The sequence below is a fragment of the Numenius arquata genome, chromosome 17 (genome assembly GCF_964106895.1).
Source record: "Numenius arquata chromosome 17, bNumArq3.hap1.1, whole genome shotgun sequence".
In the NCBI taxonomy this organism is placed as follows: Eukaryota; Metazoa; Chordata; class Aves; order Charadriiformes; family Scolopacidae; genus Numenius; species Numenius arquata.
In genome coordinates, this window is record NC_133592.1 from 12,588,318 (window position 1) to 12,601,091 (window position 12,774).

The following is a 12,774-nucleotide window of genomic DNA, read 5'->3' on the forward strand; positions in this document are numbered from 1 at the left end:
AGGAAGTAATAGGGAGAAGCGAGATAGGAGGGACTCAGCAGTGGTGCACAGGCTCATTTGTTTATCAACTAGCAACTAGGAGCTGAACTTGGAAGATTTCTCCTTTTCAGGGTCCAAGATGTCACTGCCATCAGCAGAGGTAGGGTGCTAGGGCTCGTGTGTGCCAGCACTGGTGGATGTGGGGGTGCAGGGTGGGGAGCCTGGCTGGGCTGATCAGAATAGGAATGTATGTCCAGCTGGGCCACTTCCCCAGGGCTGGTGGGGCAGCTGTACAAATTCTTCTGCAGGGACACGGTCGGGGCAGGAGATGGGGCTGCCCCACTTCTGTCAGCAGCAGCCTACTTTTGGGTTGGTTTCACTGTACTCTAAGCTAATGTGGATACTTACTGGTGGGTCCCACCCAGTAGCACTGAGAGCTTCTGGAGTGCTTAGAGATGTCCGTAGGTGCAGCAGAAGGGTGACCTCAGGGTGGCAGCAGGGCCATCTGAGCAGAAACTTAGCCCTTAGCCCAGTACCTATAGCCTTCTCTTTCTCCCTTCAACAGCATCTTCCCTTCTTTCATAAATGCACCCCATCACAGACTCCCCTTCCCCACATGGGTGAAAAGTTGTATTTCCCAGAGCAGTGTTTACTGAAGTCACATGTAGACCACTGATACAATTGTGTGAGATGCAGCATTTTGTTCTGTCCTTACTATAGGAACCCATTTCCTTTGGGAAAAAAACCTAAAACCCTTTAAATCCCTGTCTGTCCACGTGTCTTCTCCCGGATTGCAAAGAGGCTGGGAGCACTGTTTTCCCTTCTGCCAGTAAAATGTCTCATTCTTTTTGCTGGTTATTGTATCTGATCACTCCTCCAGCTGTGCTCAGAAATTTTGTATTGTGGTCTGGCAATTCAGAGCTCTGTGAATCCTTTATTTCCCTAATGGAGTTTCCTAGTAAATAGCTTTGAACTCAGATCCTTGTCTCTACAATAGATATGCTTCTGCTTAACTGGCACTTCACAATTAACAACATTATCTTGTTAAACCTGAAGAGGTGCAGGAAGGCTCAGCCATCATTTTAAAGCATTTTATTGCTTAGAAAGTGTTTACAATAGGCTACAAAAGTGGTAAATGAAGCCCAGTGCTGCATTCAGATGCCTGATTAGCTCAGCCACATGAAAATGCCAATAATTCAGGGTCTGACTATTTTGGATGCCATTTGTTAAGCAGTAGCCTCAGAGCACCTTAATTCTTTTACAGGAAAAAAAAAAAAAAAAAAAAAGGGAAGGGAAGGGGAGGGAAGGGAAGGGAAGGGAAGGGAAGGGAAGGGAAGGGAAGGGAAGGGAAGGGAAGGGAAGGGAAGGGAAGGGAAGGGAAGGGAAGGGAAGGGAAGGGAAGGGAAGGGAAGGGAAGGGAAGGGAAGGGAAGGGAAGGGAAGGGAAGGGAAGGGAAGGGAAGGGAAGGGAAGGGAAAAGACAAAGAGAAATTATTGAGGTGAAATGGAAAGCAGATCAGAATCAGAAGAGAATTGTTCCTATTCATGTAGGTGCTGATGTAATTGTCTTCAGTGAAGACACAACTTCACCCAGGAGTGAGGTTGTGAGAGTAAGTGACTGCACTGGAGTACTCTTTGTTTTCAGGAGAGAGAAACCTTTGTTGTTTCCCTCCTGGAACAATTAATGTGTTCAAGTTATGTTTGCTACTGCTTTAAATGCTTGCATTTCACACACACAAGTGTCTCCATCTCTGTGTAACCTTTTATCTGTCATCTCCTGCAGAGTGGAAGCAGCATTAGTTGAGAAGAGGACAAACAGTTTGGGTGTTTGGATGTTTTCTGGGATTTGATTTGTAAATTAGCTTTGCTGTAACCAGGCTGGAAGTCCTTGCTGTCCTTAGCTGCCCTGCATGACTGCAGCCCTGCAGAGGGACTAGCATAAGGAACCACAGGCTACTATACAAAACGTGGAAGGATGGAGACCTCCTGGGGAAATATCTCACTCTCTAAGGTTTTCAGAAGTGGCTGTTTAGAAATTCAGTCATGCTCAATGAACTTATGAGCTGCAAATGTCAAGGAGAGGTCATAAAAAATACAACAGGCTCATTACTCCCTACCTAGTTTGCAACTTTCAAAAATGAATTTAATAACTTATAAATAAGGTAATAAATGGTGGGTAAAATAACTGATACAATATGTGATGGACACTTGGTTGAACATGAGCTAGCATTGCGCCCTTGTGGCAAAGAAGGCCACCAGCACCCTGGACTGCATTTGGAGGAGTGTAGCCAGCAGGTCAGGGGAGGTGATCCCTCCCCTCTGCTCAGTGCTGGCAAGAAATATCTGTAGTGCTGGGACCAGTGATGGGCTCCCCAGTACAGGAGTGACACGGACAAACTAGAGTGGCTCCAGCCAAGGGCCAGGAAGATGTTTAAGGGACTGGAGCATCGGTTGTAATGGGAGAGGCAGAGAGTTGGCTCTTTTCAGTCAGGAGGAGATAAAGGCTCAGGGGGATCTCACCAATAACTGATGGGTAAGTAAAGAAGATAGAGCCAGACTATTCTCAGTGGTTCCCAGCGACAGGGCAAGAGGCAATGAGCACAAACTGTAATTTCGAAAATTCCTCTTAAACATAAGAAAAAACTTTCTTACTGTGAGGGTGGTTGAACACTGGAAGAAATTTTGCAGAGAGGATTTGGAGTTTCCATCCTTGGAGACATTCAAAAACCTAATGAACATGGGCCTGGGTAACCAGCCCTAGCAGACCCTGCTTTGAGCAGAGTGTTGGACTAGGCAAATTCCAGAGATACCTCCAGCCTCCTTGATTCTGTGATTTTATGAACCTGATAACAGAAAACCAGCCGTAAGAAACAGTTGTTCTCAGGACACAGACATCCCTAACACACACTGTACAAAACAGCTGCCTTTGTGACCAAAAACCCTAAAAATTGTGCATAGAGGAGACTGCTCCAACGCTGTGTGTCTGGCAGTCTCAGCAGCCCCACTGCTGGCTGTAATGACTAAACACCAGTCTAACAGTAATATTCAAAACACATTTCTGCTTGACAGTGTCATGAACCAAATCTGATTAAGTCCATACCAGCCCAGACCTCAGGCCCACAGCTTTTTAGAAGCACAGACTATTTAGATTGTCTAAGAGAATAATCAAGCTGATGATTGACAGCCCTCATGATCTAGAAATATCTACGTGTGGAAGAGCTTTCTAGTAATAAATTGTCAGTCCCACCAAAAACTATGAAAGGTCTAATGAGAGTTCAAGCCAGATGACTCAGTTAAGATCTGAAGTATGTCATAGCTTTTGGTAATGAAACACTGCAGCTATTTCCTTTAGTATCACTTACCATCACATACAGTCTTTTAAAATCATATTACTGAAAAGGTCTGCTTGAACTCCAGAAACAGTTAAAACTTAATAGAAAATAGTGAGAGGGATTCTGTGTCATTCTTGCTGGAAACTAGATGAAAAGTGTCCCATCTGATCCCATATCTCTGAAAATCCCTCTGGATTGTTATAGGGATTCCAGAAATATCCAGTTTTTTATTTGTCCCACCCATTCTCCAGTCCAGTTTTCACGTTAAAGTGAAATTAGACTAGAACAGAAACCGAGGTAAAATCACAAAAGTAGTTACTGCAGGATTTTTGCTTGCTAAACGTAACCAGCAGTGGAGGATCCAAAGGAAAATTCTAATTTAGGCTACCCATAGGGCGCTTATTCAGGGGCACTTTAGGTGTCTGGATGAACCTGGTCTCTTCTGAAGGTTTGCTCATCAAATATTGGTAGCCAGGCTAATATCCTTTCTGTATTTTCAGCTGTCTCTGTATATGAGTGCCTAGTTTTTAGATGGAGAAGTTAAGGTTTCCAGTCTGTTGTCATCCAAATAAATAGCCTCTGATTTTAATCCTGGCTGTACACAGATGCTCAGCACGCTCTGCAGTGAGATGAGCTTCCAGTGAGATAAAGTAGCACCAACATGGACTTCTCAGAAACAAATCATGTCAAGCTAAACTTTTTTTTTTTTTTTTAATTGTGTTTTGTTACCAGGGAGAAATAGTTTATATTAAGGATCACGACCATAGCAAGATTTTCAGCAGTTTCTGGGAAAGTAATGTGAAACTAATTTGAGAGGCATGTTCTTAATGAACCTTTATAGGGTAGATGCCACAATAGCTGACTAACTTTAAAAGGTAACTAAATATCAGTAGAAGGATGAACTGATGTGGTCCTGCATTTAGTTTTTTTGTTACTGGCGGAAAAGGAATTTGCTTATTAAATTTGCAGATGATATGAAGCTTGGATGACCATAAGTCTATTAGAGGATGGGATTAGAATTTAAAATGTTCTTGACAAATTGCGGAAATAGACTGAAAACAAATTGATTAGATGAAGAAAAGTGATACACATTGGACTGAAACAGGAATACTAAAAAGCCTTGCATATGTTGAAGAACAATTGGGCAGGTAGCAGCAGTTCTTTGGAAAAGCAATAAGGAATCATAAGGGATTACAAATTTTACATGAACTAGGAAAAGAAAAATTTTGTGCAAGTTTGTGTGGACTGGGAAAAATCCAGTCACTCCACTCTGTACTGGTAAGGTCTCTTCTCAGAAACATGCCTCAGACTGTATTTCAGTCTTGAGAAGGATCTAGGTCAATTGGAGAGAGCATAGGACGCTAAAATGACAATAATCAAAGACAAAGCAAGCTTTATAGGCAATCATAAAGGAAATGGCATTGTTTAGCTTGAAGAATAAAGTTAAGGGAACGCATAGTAACAGCTTTGTCATAAAGAGCTATTGCAGAAATAAGGGGGATTTTCTTCATGTCCCTGGTAGACGAGAAAGAAGAAATTGGCCTAAAAAGCACTAGGAAAGACCTAGTGAAAGACATATTCTGGGGAAAAAGTGAAATATAGGTTTTTCAGAAGAGCAGACTAGACATCAGACTAACCCCTCCTGCACTGGGAGAGCGTGAGATGCAAGATTTCTTGAAATCTCTTCTTACCCTACATTACTACAGTTCCATAACAGGCTGTAAAGATCTGGACAAAGAGTTCATTCCTTATTGAAGACTTGTCTGGAAAGTAAAGATGACAGAAGTTTATCAGCAGTCACTTGTCTAATGGTTTTATTGCAGTGAGAAAAAGAGAAAGTCGTTTTCCAACCCAAAGAGTAGTTACTAACCCAATTGTAGCAGTTGTTCTGTCATTGATCGTTCCTCCCGCTTTGCAGCACAGTGCATTTAATACTGAATGCATCGGGTTTTACAGGATTCTCACTCCTCAGGGCAGGAGATCTACAGTCCATGTGCAGCTATTTAACTCTACCTCCTGCGTTTATGAGGCCACTTATTTGATCTTTCCCTGTGCTCACACAGGACGTTGTTGTGGTGGTTGCAGTCACAGTGGGAGAGTCTGATTTTCATGTAGTTGGGGCTAACATCCTGGAAGGCTCCATGTGGGATGTTGGTGGAGCAGTGGAGCAGGGGCTGTGCGGGTCCAGCAGCTCCCAGGAGCACACCACCACTGTTGGTACACCAGCTGTGGTTTGTTCCTGTCTGGACATGCTTCTTACCTTTGCAGATAATGCTAATTTGCAAGCTCAGCAGAAGGAGAGCCATTTCCCATTATCGTGTTCTTCTTGCATCTGGAATTTTAAGTGAACTACATAACAGAATCTTCTGCTTTCTTAAGCATTTTCTTCGCCTTTCTTTAATCATGCTGAGATTTCCTGTGAATACTGTGAGCTGTAATTATCATCTGCAGATCAGTGGGTATACTAAGCTGTTTCTTAAAGAAGTTTTTTTTTCTGTGAATTTCAGATGACCAAGAACAAAATTATAATCACCTGATACTAAACAGTGCCACCCAGACACCTACACATGGTAAGAGAAAACAAAGAGCAAAATTACACACGTTGTAACTTTCCTCTGCCAGCCAGTAACAGTTACTGGCATCAAAGTATGTTTAATGTTAATAGAAATGTTCCTATGGCAATGATGCATGAATGATGGTTTCCATTAACATTAAACATAGGACCATATTTGTAAATAGTGCGCACAATGAAATATGGCCCAGTCTTTAATAATTTTACCTATCAACCTTGCGTTTCCCCATGTCTGATTGCTCCTTTCTCCCTTCCGCATCAGCAAGCTTCCATCAGATTTAACTGGCCCAAACAGTAAAAAATGTTAACTAAAGTCCATCTTGTCACCCAAGCCACTCAACTCATAGTGCTGCTTGTGCATATTTCTAAGGTAGGTTAGAAGGACAGTGACATGGGGCAAGGGCTCCTAAGCTGACATGATTTTGCCATAACAATATGTGTCCGGAGTTTGGTTTAACAGCTAAACCCGAGCTGGGATAACCTGCTGAAGCCCCTGACTCACTGCACAACGTCTCTCTAGTTTCTCATATGCAGGGTAGGTAAAGACCATTAGGAGATTCAGGACTCCTCCTGCCCACTTTCATAAATAAAAATGCCTCTTTCTAAACCAGTTCCAGTGGTTGCTCTCACACCCTCCCAAACCCCCTTTATTTTATTATGGAAACATGATATTTCTCTGACCCTAGGAACTTACGTAACCCAGAGCACCTTTCACATCCCTATGCCCACCATAGGGTGGACCAGCACTGGCCTAGCCCCGAAACCTCAGAAGATGTCTGGGGCAGCCTATCACCACCATAGGACCTGTCTGGTCATCCCTCTAAAGGGTGAGAGCAGCCCTTCCAGAGCTCCTCCAAAGCTCCCCTGGGTTTGGTCTTTGTACTCAAACAGCTTCGTATGTGTTACTACCCCTTCTGACAGTGCTCTTGCTGAGCTCTGAAAAACCACAGTTTTAATTTGTCTCACCCCTGTACACAGCTCAGCACGTTTATTGGCACCTCTCTGTCCAGCCCTCCTGACCTAATAAGCTTGGGGATGCCCCATGTCATACTTTAGCCAGTTTCAAGAGTTCAGATGCTATTCAAAGGTACTCCTTTGTTTTCCTTTGTTTCCATCATCTCATCCTGGTCTGAAGACGTTTATTCACTTCCTCCGTGGCCAGAAACACTGTCTCTCTCTGATCAGCCCTGTCCCTCCAGCCCTTCTGCCTCCTCTGCCCCAGCCCCCTCCTCCTTTTGACTTCCTTGGTCCCAGACCAGCAGTTGACCGTGGGCAGCGTGTCCTTCCCTGCATTATAGCAGCCACAGACCACACAGTCAAATACCTGAAGCTTCCTGGCTCCATCCCAATCCAGACCAGTCACTGCCACCCAAATCAGCAGCTCCCCCTGTCTCTGTGCAATCAGTCCAACCTCTGAATGAGCACCCAGGTCCTCTCTGTTTTCTTCCCTCTCCTGCTGTTGCCTCGTCTTGCTCTTGCCCTTGCTCTTCCCTGCGCCCTGCACCCCTTGAATGTGATACGTTCCTCCAGCATTTGCAGCTGGAACTTCCCTTCTACTGGGGAAGACTCTACCAGTAGAGTAGACTCGACTCTACCAGTAAGAGATGGGTAAATCTCATCTCAGTATACACTTCTGGCAGCTCTGAATTTCTGTATTTGTTACTCTTTTTGCTCTGGCATTTGTTACTAATTCTGAAACTTCATCTTGATAACTATTCTGGAATTGTTTTATTGTGAGTTGTATGTTATTCTGGTATTCTGTACAATTTTCCATGCTTCTTTGCTACAAAAAAAGGGTGGGAGAACAATTGCCCTTGAAAAGGTCACCTAAAACTTTTGGTGTTTCTCCTTTCTAAAGGGTGGGCCAGGCAGCTCCTCAGACTGAAAGTTACTTTCAGTTGTAAGACTACATTATTAGGGTTTTTTTTCCCACCTCACAAAAACCCCAGGAGAAACAATGTCAGCTTTAAACCTGTAAGTAACACAGGAGTATTTATTGAACCTGAATTGACAACCTAGGGTTGAAATTGTATTGTCTTCTCTCTGGTCTTACTACTTGTTCTTCTAATCTAGCACACGCTGGGGTCTGAAATCTGCCCCAGCAGAGCCAGTAGAGTCCCGTTTACCTGCGTCTGCCCAGAAGTTCTAACGTAGCTCTGTCATCAAGTCCCTGTTGCATTCAATAACCCAAAGTAACAATATGTGCTAAAACTTCCCTCTGGCTCTGACAGATGCTTTTCTTTTTTATGTACTTGAGAGACAAAAATCAAAGCAGATAAGCTCATGATCTTGGATTAGAAACTTTCACTTTCTTTTCTCCACTCATTTCTTGCATTTACTGTGCTTCAACACTTTGGTTGTACGAAGTGACTTGAATGATCTGACTACAAATAACTGTATGATTCAGAGTTATATTTTATTCCTAAGTTATCCATATGGTCATGGATGCCTTTGTTCATGATATTCCTGTGTGCTGTTGCTGATGAGCCACTGCTTGGTAAGTCTAAAAAGATATTTGGAACTTTCAAATAAGGCATCAAAAGAGCTTGCAGTATTCATAATTACTGCCGAAATTCTGAGATAGTTCAGCAACGCCACAGGTTTAATTTGATTCCCTTCCTGGGTAGGACACGGTGTACATTTTCTGTGTGATTATGCAAATTTGTAGGGGGACATGAGCTGTCCTTCTGAACACCATGTTCATGAGCTTGGCCTGTCTCTAGCACTCACCATGCAGTGACACCGTCTGAAATGAGCAGAAGAGAGGAAAGGAGCCACTGTGAGGCTCAAGAGGTGCCCCATGTTGCCCGTGGCCCGAGTTCAGTTTGCTCTTAACTGAAGTAAAACAAGCAGAGAAAGGTTCTCAGGCTACCAACACAGAGCAAGAAGGGCAATGGTTGTAGGAGACATGCCACCAACCAAACACCAACCAATCCCAGGAGACCAGGAGACCTCCTCAGGGAGGAGGGATGAAAGCCAAGTGCCCTGTGCTCCTCTTTCCCCTTCCTGTACTGTCCAGTCCTTTGCCAACGTAGAGCAAGTGCCACCAACCCATTCTTTCCCACAAAGGTCTTGAGGATTTTACTGCAGGAGTGACCCAGATGTGCAGGGGGGCAGCCATGCCACCAACCAGCCTTCTGGGAACAATCCACTGTGCCCCCATCATCAGCATTGTCTTTGTTCAGCTGAGAGAGGCAGAGGATGGTAAACATCAGTTTCCATGGGCCGATGCTGCCCGGTTGCCTGTGTCCTGCTCCCTGCAGATGCCACTGTGATAGACTCTCTATGAACACACGTCATGTTGACCAGCACCATACTCCAGCACACCCTTGTGTTAACGTGGCAATTTTTTACCTGCAAAGAACCAAATTACAGGGGATAAGGACAACTTATGCTCACAAGGAGCCAGGAAAAAAAAAAAAAAAAAAAAAGAAAGAAAAGCAGGTTTGACCTTAGCTCTCCGAACTGTTCAGCTCCAACTGCAGGTCCCCAGGGTTAAAAGCCCAAGACCCTCTGGTTTAACCTGGCTTGGGGGGTGGCCACTCTGGACGCACAGCTTCTCCGTGCAGAGGGTATGCCCATCACAGTGGGTTGTGTGTCCCTGAGACCACTGATGTGACTGCACTGAACTTTTTCCATGCAGGAAGGAATAACTACTAATTAATAGTGGGATCGCATATAATCTGTTCTGTCAGGCTGCTATTATTTAATTAGCTGTTTGCAGCACACTTAACACAGAGTGAGAAGAAAGTGTCCCTTTTCTCCCAGTCTGGCTGGCACAGAGTCTTCACACAGGAGAGAAACGTATGTCTGTCCTCTTCTTGGAAAACGTGATGTGTTGGGGAAGACAATTTCCGATGGAGATCAGGAGAGATGACCCCAGGCAAGTGAGTCCGTCAGCTCACAGTCTGCAATACCAGGATTTAATTTCTGCGCTTGTTGAAGGCTCTGAATTACCCAACGTGACTTTGAGTATCCCACATCTTAGAGAAATCTGTTGATTTTCTTCTGATGTCTGTCTATTCATGAACCTAATCCACTTCTAGGACACTGAATGTCCCATTAGAGAGGTCTCTACAGCCCTTAGGAACCTCAGCCTAAATTCTGCTTCCAGTGACAGACTTCAGACCTCAATTCCACTGAAATCAGAAATTTGGTGTGGGTTTCCTTAGCTCTAGACTTTATTTTTACATCAGCTGCAGTTTCTAGCTGCAAATGAAGAACTCTACTGCAGTTTTTGGAAATTATTTTGTATGTAAAGCATGAATATGAGTGCTCAAGTACTAGTTTCTAAGCACAATGAAGTTTTACATATGAAATGCAGGTAAATGTTTTGATACATTAATTTATCTTGTTTAGCTATTAATCTTTATACAAAATAAGCATATAAAATAATTTTCCTATAAAAACATTAAAATGTGAAAAATAAAGAAGCTGGGGCACAAAACAGAACTGAGGTACTGTAGCATTAGCTATAACAGAAATATATGTCGACCACCTGGGCTCAGTTTATGTAAAGCTTATTATTTTATTTTTTACTGCTACTGAAATTTAATCACATTATATTTAGTGCATATTTAATTATGCTAACCAAAAGTCTTGTATAAACATTTTTACATCTATATAAATAACAAGCACATTGCTAAATAATATTGTTAGTAGAAAGTTCTTATCATAATTTTTATGTCAGTTCATTGCACTTGATAATCAGCTCAAAAAAATACTTGGTAGACCACCAATAAGCAACAAATGGCTTCACTTCAAGTTTTTAATTTGGCCAAGTATTTTTCCACAGATGATGTCTGTGTTTGCTCTGATGGAGGGAAATTTAATTTTATAGCTGTATATTCCTATATACATATGCACGTACGTGTGTATATTTTTTTATATTCCTTCCTTCCTTCCTTCCTTCCTTCCTTCCTTCCTTCCTTCCTTCCTTCCTTCCTTCCTGTCTTTCCTTCTTTCTTCCTGTCTTTCTTCTTTTTTCTTTTTTCTCTTTATTTTCATTCTTTTCTTTCTTTTCTTTCCTTCTTTTCTTCCTTCTTTCTCTTTTCTCCATTTCAAAATTCCAGGGCATCTTCCTTCCCACACAGTAATAGGGCTTTGGGGGATATATTGCTGAAATAATTCTTGCATCAATTTTCTAACATCAGACCAGAAGCTTCAATTTGGGACAATCCCAAAAGACATGAAAATGATTCCCTATACTGTCACATCTCCTCCAGCAATTTGTTGAGAGTTTTGTGTCTATTGTGTTTAAGACACTGTTTACAAAATCATAACAATTAAGGACTGTTTAAATTAGATTTATCCCCAGTAGAAATATATGTGAGGAAATTAGAAGATAATAAGTTCTCTAGAATATAACCTACAGAACAAACAGACACATTATGTACACTGCTCTTTCTGCAAAGCAGTGGGGCTTTAATGAAAGTGGGAAGAGGGATGAACCAGGTCATCGGATGGGACTGGACAACACAGTGTCAGCGTTTCAGTGCACACAGGTTGCCATGTGTGATGGGGATACCTGCTGATGACTCAGCTGCTTTGCGCACCATCTTTGCAAAGCCAAGTACGCAGACTGTTGTGTCGCAGCACAGCTCCACTCGCGCAGTCACCAAGCAGATTGGAGCAAAGTCATTAGTGGGTCAGGATCACCGCTTTCCTGTCTTGACCTGAGAATTTGTACCAACGTCCTACAGCACGGAACCAACTTCTGTGCAAGGGATGTATTGGTTTGTTGGGGCCGTGGTTGGACTTCAGAGGTGTGACTACCCTCTGATGACATGTGTCCTGACCTTCCTTTAGTGAGGGGTGTAGGGACAGAGAGCAATGCTGGGGCTGGGAACAGGTGAAGGACTTCAATGGCAACTTCCTTTAAAGTGCTTAGTGCTGAAGCAACTGGTCTTTGCTTTTTAGGCTAAATAAATTGTATGTTTGGACAAAGAAATCACTCTTTTCATGATCATAGTATGGCAGGGCTGAAACAGCCTCCCAGCTTGAGGTGCAGCCCATCTGCTGAGTATGGAGGCTTTATGGAGGCTTGCAGATGAATATTGTTATGCCACTCACGACATGTCCCATGTTCCACCCAGCAAGTGACTATTGCAAATAAAACCACTGAGGCTCATGGAGTAAAACTCAGCTGTGTAACTGTGTCTTCACCCTTATCCATAGGAGGAACCTGAGGAGCTCCTTTCTGTGACGATACAGTTGTTAAGCAAAGGGCCAACATGAGCTGAATAGCTCTGATGCTGGCCTTGGGTTTCTTTTACAGAAGCAGAAGATCCCAATCATAAGCAAAGGGAAGCAGCATCTTTATTCCTAGTGAATGTAAGACAGGTGAAAAGTTCTGGAGGCAAAATCACAGCATCATAAAATTCTGGCCATGTAAAACTGTTGAGACAATGAGATTTTGCTGCTGTTGTTGCTAGAAGTGCTATCAGCATGGAGCTCACTATGACTCTGCCATGGTTATGGTGGTCCCTGCACCACCTTCAGCCTGTCTGGGGGCTTGTGCCTCACCCTGGGCCAGAAGGCCTGGGAGAAGACAGTCACACATAGCCCATCCAGGATGGATGATTCGTTTCTCTCAGCAGCCAGAGCTGGTTTTGGCTCACTCACCTTGCTTGTCTATGAGGAGCAAATATGCTCATGCATTTTCCTTTTCCGAGCAGCTTCCCCTCCATGCAATGACAATTTTGGGCCTGAGGCACTGGCAGAGGTGGAAGGAGTTAAAAGGATGACAGTTCTCAATTGCACAGTCTCAAATTCATCAAGAATGAGTCCCAGTCCCAGTTCTGCACAGCTCTACATACTGGCTGCTTTCATGCCAGAGCCATGCGTTTTCTGCATCCCTGTGAAAAAGCAGCAAACTCAAGAAGAAGTGAAT

The 12,774-nt window shown here is 43.3% G+C and overlaps 1 protein-coding gene across 1 annotated transcript in view; it reads left to right on the top strand.

Moving 5' to 3' along the window:
- The window catches only part of SHISA6 (shisa family member 6), a 268,297-nt gene that overhangs the window by 240,738 nt on the left and 14,785 nt on the right, over positions 1 to 12,774 (top strand). Inside the window, exon 4 of the mRNA XM_074160289.1 lies at positions 5,818 to 5,880. Within this exon, the coding sequence (XP_074016390.1) occupies positions 5,818 to 5,880 (63 nt within the window). The remainder of the gene's footprint in view (positions 1 to 5,817; positions 5,881 to 12,774) is intronic.